Source organism: Vicia villosa, linkage group LG3 (genome assembly GCF_029867415.1).
Source record: "Vicia villosa cultivar HV-30 ecotype Madison, WI linkage group LG3, Vvil1.0, whole genome shotgun sequence".
Taxonomy (NCBI): Eukaryota; Viridiplantae; Streptophyta; class Magnoliopsida; order Fabales; family Fabaceae; genus Vicia; species Vicia villosa.
Genome location: NC_081182.1, coordinates 24,556,757 through 24,580,553, shown reverse-complemented (window position 1 = coordinate 24,580,553; position 23,797 = coordinate 24,556,757). Strand labels below are relative to the sequence as shown.

General features: G+C 34.9%; 3 protein-coding genes across 3 annotated transcripts; 2 read left to right on the top strand and 1 right to left on the bottom strand.

Annotated features, from left to right (window-relative positions):
- The first annotated feature begins 1,045 nt into the window (after positions 1 to 1,045).
- Positions 1,046 to 5,867, top strand: LOC131655177 (histidine kinase 5-like). Its single transcript, XM_058925074.1, has 12 exons — positions 1,046 to 1,387; positions 1,852 to 2,721; positions 2,806 to 3,033; positions 3,117 to 3,210; positions 3,305 to 3,511; positions 3,772 to 3,902; positions 4,012 to 4,061; positions 4,140 to 4,405; positions 4,481 to 4,584; positions 4,674 to 5,321; positions 5,395 to 5,562; positions 5,709 to 5,867. The coding sequence occupies exons 2-12, from the start codon at positions 1,945 to 1,947 to the stop codon at positions 5,826 to 5,828; spliced, it is 2,793 nt and encodes a 930-aa protein (XP_058781057.1). The 5' UTR covers positions 1,046 to 1,387; positions 1,852 to 1,944; the 3' UTR covers positions 5,829 to 5,867.
- A 5,640-nt stretch (positions 5,868 to 11,507) lies between these two features.
- On the bottom strand, positions 11,508 to 13,305 carry LOC131655175 (uncharacterized). Its single transcript, XM_058925073.1, has 2 exons — positions 12,337 to 13,305; positions 11,508 to 11,824 (listed from the first exon to the last, which is right to left on the bottom strand). The coding sequence occupies exon 1, from the start codon at positions 13,185 to 13,187 to the stop codon at positions 12,345 to 12,347; it is 843 nt and encodes a 280-aa protein (XP_058781056.1). The 5' UTR covers positions 13,188 to 13,305; the 3' UTR covers positions 11,508 to 11,824; positions 12,337 to 12,344.
- A 4,427-nt stretch (positions 13,306 to 17,732) lies between these two features.
- On the top strand, positions 17,733 to 23,752 carry LOC131655174 (glutamate receptor 2.7-like). The gene is made up of 5 exons (XM_058925072.1): positions 17,733 to 18,120; positions 20,610 to 21,979; positions 22,130 to 22,442; positions 22,535 to 22,944; positions 23,074 to 23,752. Exons 1-5 carry the CDS (start codon positions 17,838 to 17,840, stop codon positions 23,707 to 23,709), a joined length of 3,012 nt encoding a protein of 1,003 aa, XP_058781055.1. The 5' UTR covers positions 17,733 to 17,837; the 3' UTR covers positions 23,710 to 23,752.
- The last annotated feature ends 45 nt before the right edge of the window (positions 23,753 to 23,797 follow it).

Sequence of the window (23,797 nt, the reverse complement as noted above, 5' to 3'; positions counted from 1 at the left end):
CTACTAATTAGCTTTCCAACGCTTCAAACGACTCTCTATTCTGACTAGAGATCAAAAGTCATGGCCAAAATCGTCAAAATGACCATTTCTCTCATTCAACCCTACATGCGTCGACCTCTAGGGAGCATGCGTCGACCTATGCAATGCATATGTCGACGAAAAAAGGACAAAAAGTGTGACTTTGCAAACCACTCAGTATGCTTTGACGCAAAAGGGACGGAATACATAATTCATGTTTTTTCATCGTTCGAGGCCTTCCAGACATCCAATTTCGATTCCGTAAAAACTCATGATCTCAATATTCGTCGTACTACAATTATCTAATGATTAAAACAACAATTTAATACATATAATTCTTAATTCTCTCAATATCATATTAACCCCAAAGCTTCAGCAACAATGGTGGAAAATAATTCAATTTCAAAACAGTAAAATCACTTATTTTAAAACCTCACCCAAACACTCCCTAACATGTCAAAACAACTTATTTCAAAAATCTAACATTATGGGTCAATTACCTACTACTATTACTTTTCAAAACTCCCAATTAACTCATGATTTCACCAATTAACACAATATCAACCAGAATAACACATATAATCATATTCATCATCTCCAATTTACCATTAACACAACATATCCACAAGAACAACATCAACACAACTTCACATATTAAATTTATGGAAACATCATCAAGAAGACATAATCCACCATCAATCATCATCATCAATTTTCATAAATCACATACAAAGCTATTAAAACACAACAATGGAGAAACATAAATCCTATTGGAGGTTAAAGGAAATCTCTCTATCCTTTCATGATTTAAGCACTCTTAGATGAAAAATCCCCCTTTACCTGAATTTTCAATAAAAATTGATCGATTCCTTAATATGTAGGAAGACATTGTGGAACATGTATTTCATAAATTAATCTATCATATGACTACTGTATATTTTTTTAACAGAACATTGTATGACTAGTACTACTACTTACATCGTGTGTATTTTTATTAATTTAAGGGTGCATTTTGGAACCTATTAAAGGTATCACAGGATTCACTTCTGAAATGGCGGGGAACATCAATAGCTTCCTCTCAATTTTAAATTCCAACCTTTCCATTATAATCCATTTTCTCTCTCCATAATAGCATGATTAGTTGAAACTGTTTCTCGTTTTAGGAAAGAGAGAGAAAGAGCCACAAACATTATCAGGTATATTATATATATGATTTGGCTTGTTTGTATTTTTATTGTTTAATCAACACCTGAAGTGTTTCATTTCATTCAGACAATACAAAACTTGAGCCAAATAGTATTTCTCAATCAATTTTTTAACTGCTTAATGCATTTGACTACACAGTTGAAGAGATTCCTCATAATATAAGGTTAGTTAAGCTTGGTTATGAGATTTTCAGTTCATTCTTATTCTTATAGATTCATACAGTTTGGTCTCAATTTTCCCGTTTTTGATTTTTATCTACGAAACACTGACACAACAGACACCGGTACTAACACGTTGATATCAATAATAGTTTGAAAAAATTCACAAGTGCCGGATCAGACACTGACACGTGTCAACTCTAGACACACATTTGTTATTTGTTCAGAGGTTTCAGTGAGATTTTTATACTTCTCCATTAAGATGTTTTGCCTTTGTTTGAATGATGAAATTGAAAATCACCACCTTGGAAGTAAACCCTTAAAGTCTTTCAATTTCCAAGAGTATTGATAATTTGGGGGGACTAAAAATTGATAAGACCCTACAGTTTTAGGGACCAGTTTTGAGTATTTACTCCACTTTGAAAACTTGCCATTGAATTTAATTCATCTATTTGACTTTTTTTCACAGAATTGTTGGATTTTGGACTAGTACTTGTTAGGGTACCAATGCCATTAGAATGAATTGAAATCAAAAGTTGTGTATTATAGAAAATAACACATTATGGAGAAAGAGATTGTTGATGATGTTATGGAAATTGAAGTCCTTCCTTCAATGTGGCCAGAAGATATTGCAACTGATGTTGGAAAACAGTTCAATATCGAAAAGCCCGGAAATGACCAAGTTATGTTAGAAGAGATTACAATCATAGAAGAACCGACTATAGCCGACTTCAAGCGTCTCATCGAGCTAACGAATTTCACAGAAAAAGGTTCTTCTCAATTGGCAAGCCTTATGAAACACTGGGAGTATAAACAAGCTAATGTCGCGCGTCTTTTAAGAGAAGAACTCGACAATCTTAGAAAACAAAGAAAGGATGTTGAGTTAAGGAAGTTGGAGATACTAGAAGAGCATAGGTTCGAGGAAGAGAGATATGGAGGCGATAAGCGTCCGGTTTCTATATTGGATGATATTTATGATATATGGCAACAAGATCAAGATGTACCTTGTAGAAAAAGCGATGTTGTGGTTCAAAACAAGAGAATTGAAATTGATGCTGAGTATGATACTGTTGTCTACTGGAAACAACGAGCCGCGCACTTGGAAAAGCTTCTGGAGGCAAGTATGATGAGAGAAGAGTGCCTAGAACAAAAGTTGCAAGAAAGTATTAAGAACTTTGAGAGACAATCATCACCTGTTGAAGAACTCTCTCAGATTTTGAAGAGAGCAGATAATTTCTTGCATTTTATACTCCAAAATGCTCCGGTTGTTATTGGCCATCAGGACAAAGAGTTGCGATATCGCTTTATCTATAATCACTTTCCAAGTTTACAAGAGGAGGTAATGGTTTTTGCTGTTGAAGCTTAATGATACATCAAATTTTTTTCATTTGAATTTCAATTCATTTTCGATCATTTTTTTCAGGACATTATAGGAAAAACGGATGTTGAAATATTTACCGGATCGGGTGTTAGGGAGTCTCAAGATTTTAAGATGGAAGTTTTAGAAAAAGGATTGCCTGCCAAAAGGGAAATCACTTTTGAGACAGAACTATTTGGTTCGAAGACATTCTTGATTTATGTTGAACCTGTCTTCAGCAAGACAGGAGAAACAATTGGAATCAATTACATGGGAATGGATGTAACAGATCAGGTAAATATTATTGTTGATTTGTTGTGAATTTTTCGGTTTTGAATTTTACTTGCATGGATATTTATGTTTCCTGGAAAATGAAGGTGAGAAAAAGAGAAAGGATGGCGAAGATTCGTGAAGAGATAGCTGTTCAAAAAGCAAAGGAAACAGAACTGAATAAAACCATTCACATTACAGGTTGGTTCATTCATTCTTTAAAAACTCCTTTTATCAAATTTTAATTTGTTTTCGCGGCAAGAACGCTGATTATGTTTTCATCTCCTTTGAATAGAGGAAACAATGAGAGCAAAACAAGTGCTGGCAACAATGTCGCATGAGATAAGATCTCCACTGTCGGGTGTTGTTAGCATGGCTGAAATTCTTTCCACGACGAAACTTGATAGGGAACAACGACAGCTCTTGGATGTCATGTTATCATCAGGGGACTTGGTTCTTCAACTTATAAATGACATACTTGATCTTTCCAAGGTCGAGTCAGGTTGGAAATCTTTCCTTGTTTTCAGATTAATTATGAAATTGTATCGCGTAAAAAAATTTACACCATCAACAAATACAAACCATTCACACGATTTTAGAAGTATTAATGATTAAAGTCAGATGTTTCTAATGATCTGAAGGTTATGATTGATCGAAAAATTTTACACTGGCGGTGTATATGAACTAAATCCTATTATTTATAGATAAACTTGAGAATTATATATACTAATTCATACCTCGTAAAATCTTGATTCTATGTAGGAGTGATGAAGTTGGAGGCTACAAAATTTCGACCACGAGAGGTAGTAAAGCACGTGCTTCAGACAGCTGCAGCATCATTGCAGAAAATATTAACCTTAGAAGGACATGTAGCAGATGATGTACCTATCGAGGTGAGGAGATATTTAACAGCTGCATAATTCTAATTGTAACGATGCGTAATAGATGGCCATGACATCAAAACATTGAGCATGATTTCAACTGATTCGTGCATAACTGCAGGTTACTGGAGATGTTTTAAGGATTCGACAAATCCTCACAAATTTAATCAGGTACTAACTTTTATGCGATTAATAGTCTCAAACTTTGCAACATTGTTGCAGTTATGAATTATTGATAATATTTTGCAGCAATGCCATCAAGTTTACACATGAAGGCAAAGTTGGGATAAACCTTTATGTTATGCAAGAGCCAACTTTTTCAAAAGCTGAAAGCATACAGAAGATTACATCAGGCCAATCAACCATTTCTCTGAATGTAATGAAAGAAGAAAAATATCTCTCAACACCTCAAAACGAATGCTCGATGAATGGAGACACAGAGGATCAACATCACTCAGCTGAAACAACCGTGTGGATAGGTTGTGACGTTTATGATACAGGCATTGGAATACCAGGTATCGAATATCACTACTTCGTCTTAATGTTTATTCTCATCAGATGAATAATTTTTCCATGTTACAATGTAACAGAAAATGCAAAACATAGTTTATTTAAAAGGTACATGCAAGTCAGTGTGGACCATGCTCGAAAGTACGGCGGCACAGGGCTAGGACTAGCAATATGCAAACAATTGGTAAGCCTCTTGTGTATTTGGTTTGTGTCACATTTCATTTGTTTTCTTGACTTTCTAAATTTCCACCATTTTTTATGCACTTGGCATAGGTTGAGCTGATGGGGGGTAGCCTAACAGTCTCTAGCAAAGAACAGCATGGTTCTACCTTCACATTCATACTTCCATTCAAGGTCTCGATAGCTTGCGATAGTTCTGATTACTCGGACGAGCTCTCAGACATGGAGCATAACGACGCAGCTTTTGATGATACAACGACAGAAGGTTTCTTCCAATTCCACACAAACAGAACTCACAAGTTACTGCCTCACAAATTCAGTGGATTTTCTGAGAGTCCGTTATCATTTCCCGCTACTTCTAATGACATCATATCAAAAGGGACATGTTCGTTCGATGATTCATCTTCGATTGTTGATGCTTCAGATATGTCTGAATCAGCCAGTTCTTCTAGTAACAAACATCATCTATATAATGCTCATGCATGGTTTCAAAATGGTAGTGCAGATTCTTCTCAGCATATGGTGATAAACACAACTAATCAATGTGTTAGTAGAAGTAGTAAATCAGAAGTAACCAAATCCATATATAAGCCTAAGATCCTTCTTGTGGAAGATAACAAGATCAATATCACGGTGACACAAACCATGATGAAGCAGTTGGGTCATAACATTGATGTTGTCACTAATGGAGCCGAAGCCGTGCGAGCAGTTCAACGCTGTACCTATGACCTGGTTCTGATGGTAAGCATCGTTGCTTATTGATATATATTACAATCATGATTTCTTCAACTCATTTGATAGTCACACTTTACAGGACGTGTGCATGCCGGTTATGGATGGTCTTCAAGCAACAAAACTGATTCGGTCTTTTGAGGAAACAGGCAATTGGGATGCTGCGAGAAATGCTGGAATCGAGCAAAATCTACTAGGTCTAGATTATGAATGTTCCACTCCATCCACAAAGCGAACTCCCATTGTTGCGGTGAGCTCTAGAAGACTAGAACCAATAACATATTAACAAGAAAATAACTGACATCTTTAAGTTGTTTATTGAATTATCAGAAAAGAAACCATTCTTACTATGAATGCTTTTGGAAAGTTAATAATTACTGCCCTGTATGAATGCAGATGACAGCAAATGCTTTGTCAGAGAGTGCAGAAGAGTGTTTTGCTAATGGTATGGACTCATTTGTATCAAAACCTGTGAGTTTACAAAAATTGAAAGAGTGTATTGAACAATATACTTAAGGTGATAATACTTTGTAATTTCTTCTTTTGTATAAAGAATATGAGTTAAGAAAATTTTGTAATGTATGTATATCATATTTTCATCCTTTGCAAGTGCTTACCTGTTATATGTATCGGTATAGGTGAGGTATCACAAGTGTCTGATAAAAGTAACCTTGAATCAATATAATTATTAGGATCTTGATGTTACAGTTGTAGATTATAGCATAGTGAATGTGAGTTAATTTCACAGTTGTTCACAGAAACACTTTTTGGATTAGTAATTTGCACATCCTCCATTTCTGTATTTTGACTTAAATCTTCATTAGTGGAAACATTTGATTCAGTTTTACCAGATGGATTAGGTGGACAGTGTGTACCTGAAGAGGCCTCATCTGCTCTTAAGCCATCATCATGAAGACTAATGTTTTCATTTTTATTTCCACTTTTCATGAATGTGTGACAATCCAAGTCTCTTTAAACAAATATCCTTACCGAGACGCGAGATATTGAAGTACTTGAATTATTGTTTAACCAAATAGTTTTGTTCTGATATAGAAAACTTACCACAAATATTAGGAGTGCTAAGATAGGTAAGCAATCCCTTCAATGAGAAACAGGCCCCAAACTGTTATTAGAGGAAACGACCAGGAGAATGAGGTTTTGTGAACAAATCAGCGGGTTGATCATGAGTGCAAATGAAGATAAGATGAATTTCACCATAGAGAAGACACTGACGAATAAAGTGACAATCAATTTCATTAAATTTTGTTCGCTTATGAAAAACATCATTGTGGGAAATTTGAATGGCACTATGATTGTAACAATAAAGATATGTAGGTGAAGGTTGGGGTGTCTCTAAATCAGCAATAAGTCAACAAAGCCATAATATCTCAGAGGTCGTATTAGCAAGAGCACGATATTCAACTTCAGTGCTAAAGCAGGCTGTCAAAGTTTGTTTCTTGCTACGCCAAGAAATAAGAGCATCTCCAAGAAAAATACAAAAACATGTGGTGGATCGATGATCATTAAGATCATCGACCCAGTCAACATCATATTATGATCTAAGAATCAATGAGGATGCAACTGAGTAGTGTAGACCATAAAACAGTGCCATTAATATACCGAATAATCTGGAGGACAACATCATAATGAATGACATATAGAGAAGTCGTGAATTGACTAACCAAATGAACATCATATGATATATCTTGCTTAGTCAATGTGAGTTAAATCAAGCTACCTACAGGTTGTCGATAAAGGGATGCATCGTCGAGCAAAGTATCAACTCGAGGAGTAAATTGAACATTGGGTTCTAGAGAAGTATTTTCAATTTTACAATCGATGAGACCTGCTCAAGAAACAAGATCAGAAGAATACTTAGCTTGTGAGATAAATAAGCCATCAATAGAAGATAAGACCTCAAGTCCCAGAAAGTAACTTAATGGTTCTAGATCCTTCATCTCAAAGGCTCACACAAGAATTTCTTGAGCTCTTCAACTCCAACAGAGTCATTGCCAGTGATAATCATGTCATCAACATAAAGCAGCAAGACAACAATATCATTGTTTGTTTTTCAATTAAAAAGAGCATAGTCATGAGAACTAGAAGAGAAATCCAACTAAGTAATAATATTGTGAAATTTAGCAAATCAAACTCTAGGTGCTTGCTCAAGATCATAGAAAGATTTACGAAGACGACACTTCATTTTTCTGGCAAGTATATCCTAGAGGAGGATTCTTATAAACCTCCTCTAACTCATCATTGAGAAAGACATTTTTGACATCCATTTGTGTAAGTACCCATTTTTGAATGGCTGCAATGGCAAGAAGAGTTCGAACAAAGGTGATGCGTGCAACATGAGCAAAATTTTCTTCATAACCAATACCATACACTTGAATGAACCCTTTTGCCACTAGAGGAGCTATGTATCACTCAATAGATCCATTTGAAAGAGTCTTTATTGTATATACCCATTTGCGTCCTACAAGAGGCTTATCAAAAAGAGGTTCAACAAGGTTCGACGTGTGGCTTCTCTCTAATGAATGTAACTCCTCCTTTATAGCTTGCCGAAAATGTGGATCTGTAGAGGCTTCCTTATATAATTGTGCACTACTAGGTAAAAGGTATACCACAACGGTTGGAAAAGGAATACCACAACGTCTGACCAACCGTTGTGAGATAAGGGGTAGTTGTATGTATGATGCTTTCCGCCACAGTCGCGTGACCGTGATTTTAGGTCAAGTAGCACGCTACCTATCATAACGGTTACTTAAAACAACCGTTGTGATATGCTTTAAAGTAAAATATTTAACAACGGCTGTTCTAAACAACCGTTGTGATATATACACTAAGTTTATTATAAATTGTGTGAAATTATTATAAATTGAATGCTCACTAAACATATAACTTTTCAGTCCAATATAGAATATTATAATATGATAAATTAAGTTATATTAGAAGAACAAGTTAAACGTTCAATGCTAAATAAGAATTTTTCAACTCCTTATCAGCATTTTGCCCTTTAACTGTTAGAACTTGGTTTAATTCTCCTAGTTCTTCAACCCCCTTCCTTTACCTTTAGTTCATGTTGCAACATATTATTTACTTTGCAAAATAAATTAGAGGTGAAGGAAGTTGAGGTTGAAAAAATAGAAGCATTAAACAAAGTTCTCACTGTTAAAGAGCAAAATGTAGATAACGTGCTTAAGAATTTTTGTCTAGAATTGAACATGTAACTTGTTTTCAAATGTAACTTTATCTATTATATTATAATTTTTTAATGCAATCTGAAAAGTTATATATTCGGTAAGGTGTTGAAAAGCACTCAAACCACATAAGATATAGTAAACAAATCTTAAACAAACATTAACAACAACATTCATAAAAAACATACAACTTTTATATGTAACAACAACATCAACTCATAAAATGTGTCAGAAATGTACTTTTCTCATAATGGCATCAAAAATGAAAGGTAATGAGGATGAAGGTGAAGTGAGAGCAGCAAAAATTTGTTAATATATAAGTTTGCAGCGCTCACACAAGTTTGCAACGCTCACTTTACCTTCATCCTCATTAATTTTTTTCATTCACTCATCCATACCTACAAGTCTAAACAAGTTGAAAGTTCAAACATAATGTAACAAGCTACTGAAACCTAAATAATAATAGATAAAAAGATTTTGAAACATAAATTATGGTGAAGACGAACCTGTAATGTAGTCATTTCCTAAGATTTGAAAAAGACGAAATCGCTACTTAAGTTTGGGATTTCAATATGAGTGAGGCGAGTGACATAGATGCTAGGGTTTTATTTTAAGAGAGATGAGTGAAATAGATGTTAAGATTTTATTTTGAGAGAGACGAGTGACATAGATGCTAGGGTTTTATTTTAAGAGAGATGAGTGAAATAGATGTTAGGATTTTATTTTGAGAGAGACGAGTGAAATAGTTTTTGCAGAGTGATTTATATCTCAGGACAAAGAGTTTGAACTTTGGTTTTCCTCTTTTGGTTTTTGTTCTTTGTAGATATTAGTATTCTTGAACTATTTGATGTTATGAGTAGACATGACAATAGGGCGGAACAATTTTGATAAATTCTCATATCCTTTTCCAATCTCCATCGAGAATAAACTAAATTGAGACTCAAACCCATTTAAAATATTTTTTTCGGTCAAAATCAAAGTAAGTTTTATTCACGTGTACAAGTTTTATATATATATATATATATATATATATATATATATATATATATATATATATATATATATATATATATATATACACACTACAATGAGGAAGGGCTTTTAAAGCGCTTTTTCGGCCTTTAACAGCGCTTTAAAGCGCTGCCAAAGCCAGCGCTGGCATAGGCTACGAAAGCGCTTTTAAAAGCGCTCTGGTAGGCCCCCCTATAAGAGCGCTTTTCTGGAAAAAGCGCTCTTGTAGGCCCCCCTTTAAGAGCGCTTTTCAGGAAAAAGCGCTCTGGTAGGCCCCCCTTTAAGTGCGCTTTTTCCAGAAAAGCGCTGTGATAGGCCCACCTGTGAGAGAAAAAATTTAAAAAAAAACGCAACATACTAAAGCGCTTTTGTAAAAGCGCTCTTATAGGGGGGGCTATCAGAGCGCTTTTTCTGGAAAAAGCGCTCTTAAAGCCCACCCTATAAGAGCGCTTTTACAAAAGCGCTTTAGTATGTTGTTTTTTTTTTTTTGCTTTTTTAGTAATCTTTGGCAGCGCTTTTAAAAAGAAGCGCTTTAGTATGTGGGCCTTTAAGAGCGCTTTTTTAAAAAGCGCTTTAGTAGCTAAATGAGGTATTTTAATGTGCAGCCTGTAATTTAATCCTCCCAGTCGACCTGTAATATTTTCGACCTGTAATATGTTTTCAGCCTGTAATATTTTCGACCTGTAATTTATTTTCGACGATATTATTTCAGCCATCAGTAAGACAATATATATATATATATACTAATATAATACCATTATAATATCCAATATTATATATATACATCATTACAACATCAATAATATTATAGTACTTCAATTCGACACAAATCCTACATGAAAAAGCGCTTAATATAAAAATGACACAAATCCTCTTTTATTTCTTCCAACTTAAGTCTCGGGTATCCAGTGGCACGGAATTCGTCAAGGTACTACAAAACAAAAACAAAATATGAATGATACATTTAGTTAAATGTAATAAATTATATGAAATTATCTTAAGTTATAAATTCATACCGTGATCGGAATCTCTAATTGATTTGCCTGAAGGATTTCTTTCATAAACCTCAATACAAAGTATCCGCAATCGTAACTGTTTTTCTGTTGCGGGCACTACATAGAAAAACAAATAAGATTCTATAGTTGTGCATTGTTTTATCAAGTAGCATAAATATATTATAAGCAACATTGTGAAAAATAATGTACCTGCACTTGGATCCAAGTAATGTTGCTAGATTTAGTTCGGGATACCTGTGCGTCCCGTTGACTTCGGAACACTTGTATTGATCTAATTAACAAATATATAAAAGCATATGTTTAGATCAATCCCACAAATAAGTAAATATATATATATAAATATACACGAATATATATTTAGAACGATCCCACTTACAAATCAACGATGTCCTTCATGGCCGGATAATTGGTCCATTCACCATTTACCGAATTCAGATAATACACGACTTCCCTTATAGGGTTGATAGCAAGCAGCAACCAGTGTGCTCTATAAATAAAAACAATAGGTTATATGAAAATTTTGCTATACACAAAAGAAACAGAGATTAGATGAACAAAGAATGAGAAACTAACCCTACTGGTCGGGTATTATACGCCCAAAGATGCAGACATTCTGTATTGCCGGTGGACATGAATCTATCTACTAAGCACTGTCTAACTGATTCCGGTTCTGAATCAATTGCCATTCCGCTGCAGTGGGCGGAAGATACGAAACGGAATCTGTTAGACAACGGAGTCCCGCGCAACACTCTGTCATACAACAACCTTAAATAAAAACATAATAAACATTAGATTATTTTCATTGAAATGTGTAAATAAATTATATTGTGGGACTAATTAAATAATATATCGGATGAGGGAATATTACCGAATGTATGAGTGCATGTTATTGACGCCTAGTTGATATATAATAACAACAATTAACCATATATGATATATACCTGAAGCTCGTCCCGAATCGCGTCTTTTTTCTCATCCAAGTCTTTGCTTTTCATATTCCATCTAGCTACGGAGACCGGAATATGCATACGAACAAGTGTACCAATATAACTTGTCAACTTTGCAGAATTAGGACCAATTGCTTGTTTATCAGAATTCCATTCCAATCGGTATACTAATCCTTGGTCTCTATGTCGAACGATTCCCTTCATGATAGTGATGCCTCGTGCAACTTCTTTTGCTTCAGTATCAGGTGGAGCATTTGTATCCGTGGCATCTCTTTCTTGAGCATCTCTTTCTTGTGAGTTTTCAGGTGGAGCATCTCTATCCGGAGCCATTTAACCTGTATCAAACAAACTAAAGCACATTAGTACACTATTAATAAGCTAACAATCTATACAAGTAAAATGGAAGTCAAACCATGCATGTACAAGTAAATCGGAAACGAAATCGGTACAAATCAAAATAATCGTCAAAAAATAAAGTTGTCGGAATTGAACGAAATTTACATGGCTATGGTAAAACGTCCCCACGGACTCAAAAATAAAGTCGGTTTTCCGAAATTCAGACCCTAAGCCCGACTTTTGATTACGGGCAGAAGCAAAACCGATAAAAAAACAGTCCCGAAATGTAAAGATAAGTGCATGAGCAGCTCCGGAGTCGTCAAAATAGTATATTTACATGTAAAGAAGTCGACAAACGGATACATGGTTCAAAACAAATTAGTCGGTAAAAATTGAAGAAAATAATCGGTACAAATTGAATAAAACAATCTGTACAAATTGAATAAAACAAATTGAATAAGTACTATACTATTGAATAAAACAATCGGTACAAAGTGAATAAAACTATTACCTTTATCACTAACGTCTCTTTCTTTTCTTGGTAGGATTGTGTTCAACGCGTCTCTTAACAACACGGACGGTTGGATTAATCCAAATACCCTCATTATGATCATTTCTAGTACAAGATTCATTCTCATTTTGATCGCTTCTTGTACAAGAATCAATGCCAACACCAATATCACCTTGATCTTCAATGTTTTCATCAACTATTTTGTTAGATAAAAGCACTATAGACCATTTCGTACTTGAAGGATCATTGACATAGAACACTTGTTTAGCTTGAGAGGCTAGAATGAAAGGCTCATCTTTGTACCCTACCCTATTGAGATCCACTTGCAAAAATCCTGACTTATCCATTCGTATGCCACTATTATTTTCAACCCACTTGCAACCAAATACAGGAATCTGAAACTTCGCGTAATCAAACACCAAAATGCGCTCGATAACCCCAAAATATGACAAATTTGCAAATTTCGGATTTAAGTCATTCGCACTTGATATGTGCATTGCTTCAGCCACCAAGGTAACACCACTATTTTGCATAGTACTTTTATCATCCTGTTCTTTGGTATAAAATGTGTATCCATTAATTGCGTATGCGCTATAAGAAAGCACAATTACAGTTGGACCATAGGCTAAGCATCTCAACCTTTCTGTTACTGAAGCAGGATCTGAACGATACTTTGAATAAATATGATCCCTAAACCACGGTATGAAACTTCGATTGTGCTCTCGTACTATCCAGTTCTCATTTCTATTTGGATTTAAATCTCGGAGAACAATCTTGTGCATTTCAACATACGGCTCAACCTCAATCTCATTGTGCAGAACATACAAGTGCGCTTGATCCCGTTCGACCATTGATACTGTCACAACTTTATTTCCAATTAGCCTTTTTCCTTCTTTTTTTTCGACAATATGAGACTTAGGGAGTCCAATAGATTGAACATTTGACAGATATTCAGTACAAAACTCAACCGCTTCTTCAACAACGTATCGTTCCGCAATACATCCCTCCGGTCGACTTCTGTTTTTCACGTACCCTTTTAATATTTTCATATAACGTTCAGCAGGGTACATCCATCTCATATAAGCTGGTCCGCACAATTGTGTCTCTTTCACAAGATGCACGACTAGATGAACCATTATGTCAAAAAACGAGGGAGGAAAATACATTTCAAGATCACATAAAGTAACAACTATCTCTTTTTGCAATGTTGGTAAGATCGCGGGATCGACCACCTTACTGCAAATTGACCTGAAGAAGAAACACAGCTTAGTTATTGCGCTTCTTACTTTTTCTGGAAGAATAGAACGTATACCTATTGGTAAAAAATGTTCCATTATAACATGACAATCATGCGTCTTCAAACTCTTTAACTTGAGGTCTTTCATGGACACAAGTCTTCTAATATCTGAAGAGTAGCCTTCTGGATTTTTAACTTCACTGAGAAACTTACACAATGTTTTCTTCTCCTTTCTAGATAGAGTGTAAACAGCAGGTGGCAGATATGTTCGTCTTCCTTTCGTCACGGGTCCCAATTCAGTTCTCATTCCCATGTTTACCATGTCCTTCCTTATGTTAAGGCCATCCTTAGACTTTCCTTGTATATTGAGTAACGTACCTATGACGCTGTCAAATACATTTTTTTCAATATGCATAACATCCAGGAAATGTCTTACGTACAACGACTTCCAATATGGAAGTTCAAAAAAAATTGACTTCTTCTTCCACCCACCCTTGACAAGTGAATGTGCAAAAGGCTTGCCAAACTGAGTGCTCACATCTTTCACCTTTTCAAAAATTTGATCACCTGACAAAAAAGGCGGGGCTGTACCGTGTTCGGCCTTTCCGTTGAATGCTTTTCTCCACCCACGGTAGTGATGATTAGAATTTAAGAATCTACGATGGCCGAGAAAGACATTCTTCTGACAAAGCTCCAATCGTGTCGTATCGGTTTCATCTTCACAAACGGGACACGCCTTTTGACCTTTATTGCTGTACCCGGATAGATTTCCGTATGCTGGAAAATCATTAATTGTTCCAAACAACATCGCCCTCAAGTTGAAACTTTCCTTCCTATACCCATCGTAAACCTCCACACCGTTCTCCCACAAAAACTTTAAATCTTCGATTAAGGGTGCCAAGTATACATCTATGTCATTCCCTGGTTGTTTAGGCCCAGAAATTAGCATAGATAACATCATGTACTTACGCTTCATACATAGCCACGGAGGTAGGTTATAGATCATAAGAATCACAGGCCATGTGCTATGCGAGATACTTTGAATACCATGCGGGTTCATTCCATCAGTAGACAATGACAACCGAAGGTTTCTTGCTTCTTTTCCAAATTCAGGATATTCAGTATCAACTTTCATCCATTGTGGTGAGTCTGCCGGATGTCGCAACTTTCCATCAATAATTCTTTCATCTGCATGCCAAGTCAAGTGTCTTGAATCGGTCTCACTACGATACATGCGTCTAAATCTCGGAATTATAGGAAAATACCATAAGACTTTAGCAGGAGACAACTTTTTCTTATATCGAGGGGCACCACATTTAGGACACTCATTCAACGCTGCATACTCGTTTCGAAACAAAACGCAATCGTTTGGACATGCATGTATCTTATCATAGCTCATGCCAATAGAGGACAACATCTTTTTGGCTTCATACGTTCGATTGGGAAGAACATTATCCTCTGGTAGCATATCTTTCATAAGGGCTAATAACTCTGTGAAACTTTTATCCGACCATCCATTGTCCGCCTTTAAGTTGTACAACTTTAACACCGCAGACAATCTTGTGAATTTTGAACAACCATCATACAACGGTTTCTCTGCATCGCTTACCAACCTCTCAAACATTTTGGGACAATCCGCAAGATCTTCTTCAAGCGCTTCTGCAATCTCTTCGACTCGATCGCAATCGTATGTGTCTGTGCAATCGTCGTTTGAAGCATACTTCCTATTACAACTCGACCCAGCATTCCCGTTACTTTTCTCACCATGCATTGTCCAACATGTATAACTTCTATCAATTCCAAACCGTAGTAAATGGGATCCCAACTTTTTCCCGTCAACCTTATCCCCATAACAGCAACCCAAGCAAGGACACGACATTCGAAGCGGGTCTTCGGAGTGCGCAACCGCAAACTCAACGAATTTCCATACCCCTTTCTCGTACTCTTTCGACAATCGGTTTGATCTCATCCATGTCTTATCCATGTCTTGGTTTCTCTATCAGGTACTAAGGAATTCTGTCAAGATAATAAATAGCTATCATCATAATAGAATACCTAATCAGAATACCCGATTTCTTAAAGAAGACATTACCTTATTTCAAGGTAATATAAGTCCACAAACCAAAAAATTGGTTGAGAGACACTAAATTGATATTAAATAGAACCATAAACAATAAACTATAAACAATAAACACTAAATTGAATATGCAAACTGTAGCATATTCAACTATTTGTTCAATAAACTTGATTCATGTACAATTATTTTAAAATGGTAAATAAAATGAAAACAAAATTATAATTTTATAGTTTAAAGTGAAAGCAAAATATGAATATAGAATATATTCTCAATTATGAAATCAATTATGAATTAGCTAGTAACTACAAACACCCGAATTTACAAAACCGAAATGCTCAAATATGTTTTGGCTAGATGCTTTATCTTTATCTTTTGTTATAGAAATAGCTTATAGATAGGCACTTATATGATATGCACTAATGTAATATAGTACTTAATTAAACTATTTATCTAAATAGTGCCTAAGTTATGTTTAAGAGTCACTTCTAACATCAATGATATTAATTTCTTTTTACTTGAATATTGAATATTTCTCATTAACAATGAAAAGATGTGAACAATATTTATATACATGTTAGTTGGAAAAATCTAAATAAGAATGTTATTCTATCGTTAATTTCAAAGGATACTATTAAATCTTAATAATCAATAAGATAGCACTCAAAATATCTTCACTAATTTGTCGGTGTCGTGTTGTATTTACACACAACATAACCTACAATCACTCAAATTATCTTCACTCAAAAACCTATAATAATTTGTAAGTTGTTGTGACTAAACCTCTTTTGTCTTCAAACAGAGCAAAACAATGTATCAAAATAATGTATCAATGTATCAAAACAATGTATCAAAACAATGTATCAAAACAATGTATCAAAACAATGTATCAAAACATATGCCACAGACCCTAGTAAGGACAGTAGCTCTATAAGCCAATTAACTCTAGTAAGGACAGTAGCTCTATAAGCCACAAACAGCACCAGGTAGAAGAAATCCAAAAGAAAATGTGACTTAATTTTTCAACAAAACCTACAGCAATTCATTGATTCAAAGCATTCATGTAATACCAAATTCATTCAGATTCACAATTGAAAAGTATGCTTCCAAATCCAATGACAAAATATTTGCAATCAAGAAATTTGTCAAACCTGATTTGAACAAAAATGGAGATAAAAAGCGCGACACAGCAGAGGCGGAGGGACGGCGAACCAGCTGCTGAGAACGGCGAACCAGCGACTAAGACGGCGAACCAGAGGGGGAGGGACGGTCGGAGAGCTGCGATGGAAGATGAATGTCGTGGCGGAGTGACGGAGGGGAACGGTCGGAAACAGTGATGAGGGTGGTTAGGGCTTCAGGCCGTACGCGAGGAGAAGAAGAGAGACTGAGAAATTTGGGGCAAAACGTGTTTTTCTGTTCATTAGTTTAATTAATTTAATTTTATAAAAGCTACGACAGCGCTTTTGAAAAGCGCTTTAGTAACACCCCTTATACCAGCGCTTTTTAAGAGAAAAGCGCTTTCGTAGGATATCCCTATAGCAGCGCTTTTGAAAGCGCTTTCGTAGACTACCCTATACCAGCGCTTCTATAAAGCGCTTTCGTAGACCAGCCTATACCAGCGCTTTTTAAAAGCGCTTTCGTAGGTCCCCCATTTACCAGCGCTTTTTAAAAGCGCTTTCGTAGGTCCCCCATATATCAGCGCTTTATTCCCCTTGTTTTATATTGTTGTCTTTAGTGAAAGCTATAGCAGCGCTTTCTCTCAAAAGCGCTGGCGTAGCTGCGCTGGTAAATGTTTCATTTGGCGTAGTGATATATATATATATATATATATATATATATATATATATATATATATATATATATATATATATATATATATATATATATATATATATATATATATATATATATATATATATATATATATATATATATTCTATTTTTCTAAACTCACCTTTCACACTGAAAGAAGTTTGCCTAGACATGATATTATATTATGTGTGGATGTGAGTGTTTGTACTTTTCAAACGACGACTATATATATGCTTGTGAGTTGAAAAAATTGGGATTGCTTGGTGCAACCGACTCAACCATGAACACATATGATATATATAATCAATAAGGATTAAGCTTCTAAGACTCTTATCTAGCTAGCTAGGTTTCCTCATACTCAAAAAAATTAAGATCGAAATGGTGGTGAAGAAAAATAACGATCCAATTATGATATTCATCATGGTTACATGTTGGTGTCTAAATCTCTTGTTGGGAGGAATGGCACAAATTAGAAACGAAAGTACTGTAGTGAAAGTTGGAACTGTGCTTGATATTAGCAACGGAACAGTTGGGAAGATAGGATTGAGCTGCATCAACATGGCACTCTCAGATTTCTATCTCTCTCATTCTCACTACAAAACCAGAATCCAAATCATCGTCAGGGATTCTCATAGGGATGTCGTCAATGCAGCTGCACAAGGTAATTAATTGCTAATTGCAACTCTTCATTCTTCTTCTCTCCAACTACTATTTATGTGTATTTATTTGCCACATCTGCTTTTCACAATTTAGTTTAATCCATTTTTAATAAAAATCTATTTAAAATCAACAAAACTAAATTCAACAAATTTTAATATATTCCGATTTAAATAATCAAACATGAAAACTAGAGTAGAATCTATCTAAACATTATATTATATGTTATAGGATAATAGAGATACTTTTGTATGCAAATTGGTTGTCCTCTCTGAAAATATAAAAAAAAAAATGTAAAAGTGAATGTTTATTTTGTTAACTCTAAATGATAACCATTTGTTTCTTGGGTGTTAAAAAATGTTGGGGTCGTTTTTGGAGCTGACTGAGGGCCTTTCGTATCGTAAAGTGGACTATTGGTTGGCGCTAATACAAGAGGATAGCTTCTTAAAATAATAAATTTACAATTTTTAGGGCAAGAATGATTCTTTTGAACTCGGTTCTGAACTCTATTCAGGTCATTATTTTCTTCATGAAGATTCTAGTGTCGATATGGAAGGGGATATTAGGGTTTTATAGACAATTTCATTAGGGTGGTTCCAAAGAGGGGGTCAAGGTTGCTTAGGTTAAGTGAGTTGAAGTGTGCAAGGCCAAGAAGTTAGAGGGCGGGGTGGGGGTTGGAGATACGTGTTAAAAATATAAAGCAAGTTAACTTGGCGCTTCTTGGTAAGTACAAGTCGTTTGATTGATTTGTTTCCTTCGTATGTAAGGTGATCGATAATAGGATGAACATTTGGTTTTTCCATATATATATATATATATATATATATATATATATATATATATATATATATATATATATATATAAAATTAATGTAACAACAAATTTAGTATTTTTTATTTTTATTAAATTAAAATAATTATAATATAGATAAAAATTTAGTATAGAAAAGAAAGGAAAATAAAATGAGGTGGTTTATGCATGTGATGAAGGAGTCGCTGTTCTTTGCATTAATGCAATGCAGTCATGCATTAACACATCAAATGAATTCCTCTCTACAAGTACTGTAATTAATAACCTATAGTACAGAGACGTGAGTGAGTGAGTGAATACTCCAAAACTTATTTGTAATTAACTTACGCCACTTATTGTCTTCCTATTACCCTATTTTCTTTCCTCTCTCTCAGTTTTGTTCACATTAAAAGGCTGGCCACAGCTACAACTAAAACTACAACTATACACTTTGACTTGACTTATGGCTGTTAGCCTCTTAGATCAGATCTTTTCATGTCAAAAACAATTTCTTTTCATGTCTTATTGGTTGTCCAATTCCTTACACTACATCTCATTTCTCAACCACAAAATAAGATTTATTATTTGAATGTAATATTTGACTTTTTAGTATTAGTTGACTGTCCTTATTCTCTTTGACTTTAGTAGCAGTATAGTGTTTTAAATTGGTTTGACCAAGTTACATAATCCAGTCAAATTACCTTTAATTGATCAACAAAAATTGAGTTAATTAAACCGAGTTGACTTGATTAGTTAAATTTTAAAGAAATTTTTAATATAAATCAACATATTTTTAAAGACTTCACAAAATTTTAATATAAAGTTAAACTCATAAAAATTTTCTTACAAAATTATGTTTTTTAAAACTCTCGCACAATGTTTTAAAAATTGGACCGGTCATTAAACTGTTGGGTCACTAGTTCATTTGTTGAACCACAAAATTACTGATCAAACCGCATGATTAAATCGGATTAAACCGGATAACTCGGTTGAATAAACCAGTATCTATTATAATACTATATATTTATTAAATCGGTTGAACCGGATGACTTAGTCTCTAAAACATATCACAACACCCACAAAATTTTAAAATATCATAATTTCACATGTTTATTCTTTACATTCAAATCCTAAATATAATCATCACTCACAACAAAATAATACAAAATATAAATTTAAATAAATTTTAAATCAGGTCTAATTGCAAAATGGGAAAAAATGTTTCAAATAAGGTTTGAATAAAGTGTAATTATATTTTAAATATATATTTTTTAAAAATCATGAAAACGACGTCGTTTTGTGCGAAAAAAAAGCATACATTTGAACCACCGGTTTTCTAAAACCGCCCATTCATCGGTTTTTCCAATTTTGGCCGGTTCTCACCGGTTTTTTCCGGTTTTGGCCGGTTCTCACCGGTTCAATAGCATACTTGATCCAACAATCAGATCAGATCAATGACCCCTCCAATTCTCGGTATGACCGGCCAGTTCGGTCCGGGCTCTCACAAAATTTATTTATTTTAATTAAACTACTTTTAAAATCAGATAAGGAAACAAGGAAATGGTATTCATATATTTTTTATCGCTATAAACTTGGAAGTCGGAATATATTAATATAATCTTAAATTAAATGTTTTTACTATATACAATAAATTTATAAAAATTCATAAAATTTTATAGTTGTGTAATATTTGTGATAAACAGCTTTGGATCTTATAAAAAATGAGAAAGTAGAAGCAATCATGGGACCAACAACAACAATGGAAGCAAATTTTGTGATTCAACTAGGAGACAAAGCTCACGTGCCCATTGTAACATTTTCTGCAACTAGCCCTTCACTTGCATCACTTCAAAGTCCATATTTTTTCCAAGTATCACAAACTGATTCAGCTCAACTACAAGCCATCACCACAATCATTCAAGCTTTTGGTTGGAAACAAGTGGTCCCTATTTATGTTGACAACAGTTTTGGTGAAGGACTCATTCCATACTTAACCAATGTTCTTCAACAACAGAATATTCAAGTTCCTTATCTTAGTGCAATTTCTCTCTCAGCCACAGATGATGCCATTACTCAAGAGCTTTACAAGATAATGACTACTATACAAACTAGAGTATTTGTTGTGCACATGTCAACAACTGTTGGCTCTAAACTTTTTACCTTAGCGAAAAAAATTGGGATGATGAGTCAAAGCTATGTTTGGATAGTAACTGATAGTATGGCTAATTTATTCAATTCGTTGAGTTTAGATGTCTGGGAATCGATGGAAGGAGTAATCGGTGTTAAGACTTATATTCCAAGAACGAAAAAGCTAGATGATTTTAGAGTTAGATGGAAGAGAAAATTCATGAGTGATAATCCATCTCTTGTTGACACAAATTTGAACGTTTTTGGAATATGGGCTTATGATGCAACAATTGCACTAGCAATGGCTATTGAGAAAGTTGGAAATGGAACCGCAAAATTTGGTTACAATGAGAGCAACACATCAAGCAATTATTATATACCTGAATTTGAAAGGTTTGGTATAGCAGAAAATGGTGAGAAATTGCGTGAAGCTTTGTTGAACAGTAGGTTTAGTGGTCTTAGTGGTGATTTTAATGTTTCTGATGGGAAGTTACAAGCATCAACTTATGAGATAGTTAATGTGATTGGTAATAGTGAAAAGAGGGTTGGATTTTGGACACCAGATAAGGGTTTGGCTAGAAATTTGGACACAAAAGACAAGAACAATAGTACATATTCTAGTTCTAGAAATGATCTTGGAACTATTATATGGCCAGGGGATATGTACTCTATTCCAAAGGGATGGGAAATTCCAACTATTGTTGGGAAGAAATTGAGGGTAGGAGTTCCAGTAAAAAATGGTAATAACTACACTGAATTTTTGAAAGTAGCACATGATAATGACACTAATTCAACACAAGCCACTGGCTTCTGCATTGATGTTTTCAAAGCTGTGGTGGAAGCGTTGCCTTATGGCTTACCGCAATATGAATTTGTTGCGTTTGCAAAGCCTGATGGGGAGATGGCAGGAACATATGACGAGTTGATCATGGAACTCTATCACGGGGTACTCTCTTTTTCTCACACATTTTTTATCATGAGCATCTGTCAAATCAAAACTCTTACTATAAAATGTTACTTAAAACTTTTGGCATATTGACATCATGCATTTCTTACTTAAATGAAGTGAATAAAAATGTGATTTTGCATTTGACAGAAGTACGATGCAGTAGTGGGGGATATAACGATCACTACGAAGAGATCCAACTATGTTGATTTCACAATGCCATACACGGAATCTGGTGTGACAATGATTGTTTCAATGAAAGACAGCAGGAAGAAAAATGCATGGGCCTTTTTGAAGCCACTGACATGGCAACTTTGGGCAACAACTGCTTGTTCATTTGTGTTCATAGGATTCGTTGTTTGGGTTCTCGAACATAGAATAAACAACGATTTTAGGGGACCACCCTCTCATCAAATCGGCACAAGCTTATGGTTTTCGTTCTCAACTATGGTTTATGCTCATAGTAAGTCTCATCCACTCATCACACACACACGCGCGCACGAAAACTACAATTCATGATGACCCTTATTGCTAACTATCTCATTTTGATGGCAGGAGAGAAAGTGGTGAGCAACTTGGGTAGATTTGTGGTGGTAGTATGGGTTTTTGTGGTTCTAATTCTGGTTCAAAGTTACACTGCGAGTTTGACTTCACTCTTAACAGTTGAACAACTAACCCCAGCTATTACAGATGTTAACCAACTTCTAAAGAATAAGATGAATGTTGGCTATCTCAAAGGTTCTTTTGTTTATGGAATCTTGAAAGGCTTACAATTTCCAGATTCTCATCTCATTCCTTATCAATCAGCTGAAGAATGCAATGAGCTTTTCATAAAAGGAAGCGTAAATGGTGGTATTGACGCTGCTTTTGATGAAGTTCCTTATGTTAAGCACTTTCTTGGAGTTTATAGTTGTTCAAAGTATGTCATGGTTGAACCAAGATTTAAAACCGGTGGTTTCGGCTATGTAAGTTGTTTTAAAACTTCTCTCCCTAATAGTCTTATATATTTAACCGGTACAACCGAAGCTAGTTCAAATGCGATTTATTCATAAATCAAAGATCTCACTGGTTCGATCACTTGTCTGATTTTGTAGGCGTTCCCTAAAGGTTCACCTCTTGTAGCAGACATTTCAAGGGCAATCCTAAATGTGACACAAGGAGAGAAAATGAAAACAATTGAGAATGCATGGTTCAAAGAGAGTAGTTGTCAAGATTCTAATACAGAAATCTCCACTAATAACAGTCTTGGACTTGAAAGCTTTTGGGGTCTATTTCTCATTGCAGGGATTGCTTCCCTATCAGCACTCGTAATATTCTTTGTCACATTTCTATATCAGCACAAACATATTTGGTTAAGCAATGATCAAAGTGCTTCAATATGGCAACGAGTTCGAGTCTTGGTAAGGATATTTGATCAAAGAGACTTGAACCGTCACAACACATTCAAGAAAAGTGAAAACAAAAATGAAAGAATTGTTAGTCCTCTTGATGCTGATTTAGGTTCAGTTGAGGCCTCTCCAGGTACACATTGTCCACCTAGTCCATCTAGCCAAACTGACTCAGTTGTTTCGGCTTACTGCGATTTAAGTGCCGACCATGGTAGTGCTAATCTACTTAGCTGTGCAGCAGATGGTAAAAACACTGAAATGGATGTTGTACAAATTACTAATCCAGAAGTTGAACCTGTGAACAACATGGCAACATCTATAACTGTAACATCAAGTTCCTAATAATTGTATGGATTCAAGTTTGTTTGCCAATTACTTTTATGTATCTCAAGAATTTGCTATATCATGCATATATCAATATGCAGCATTA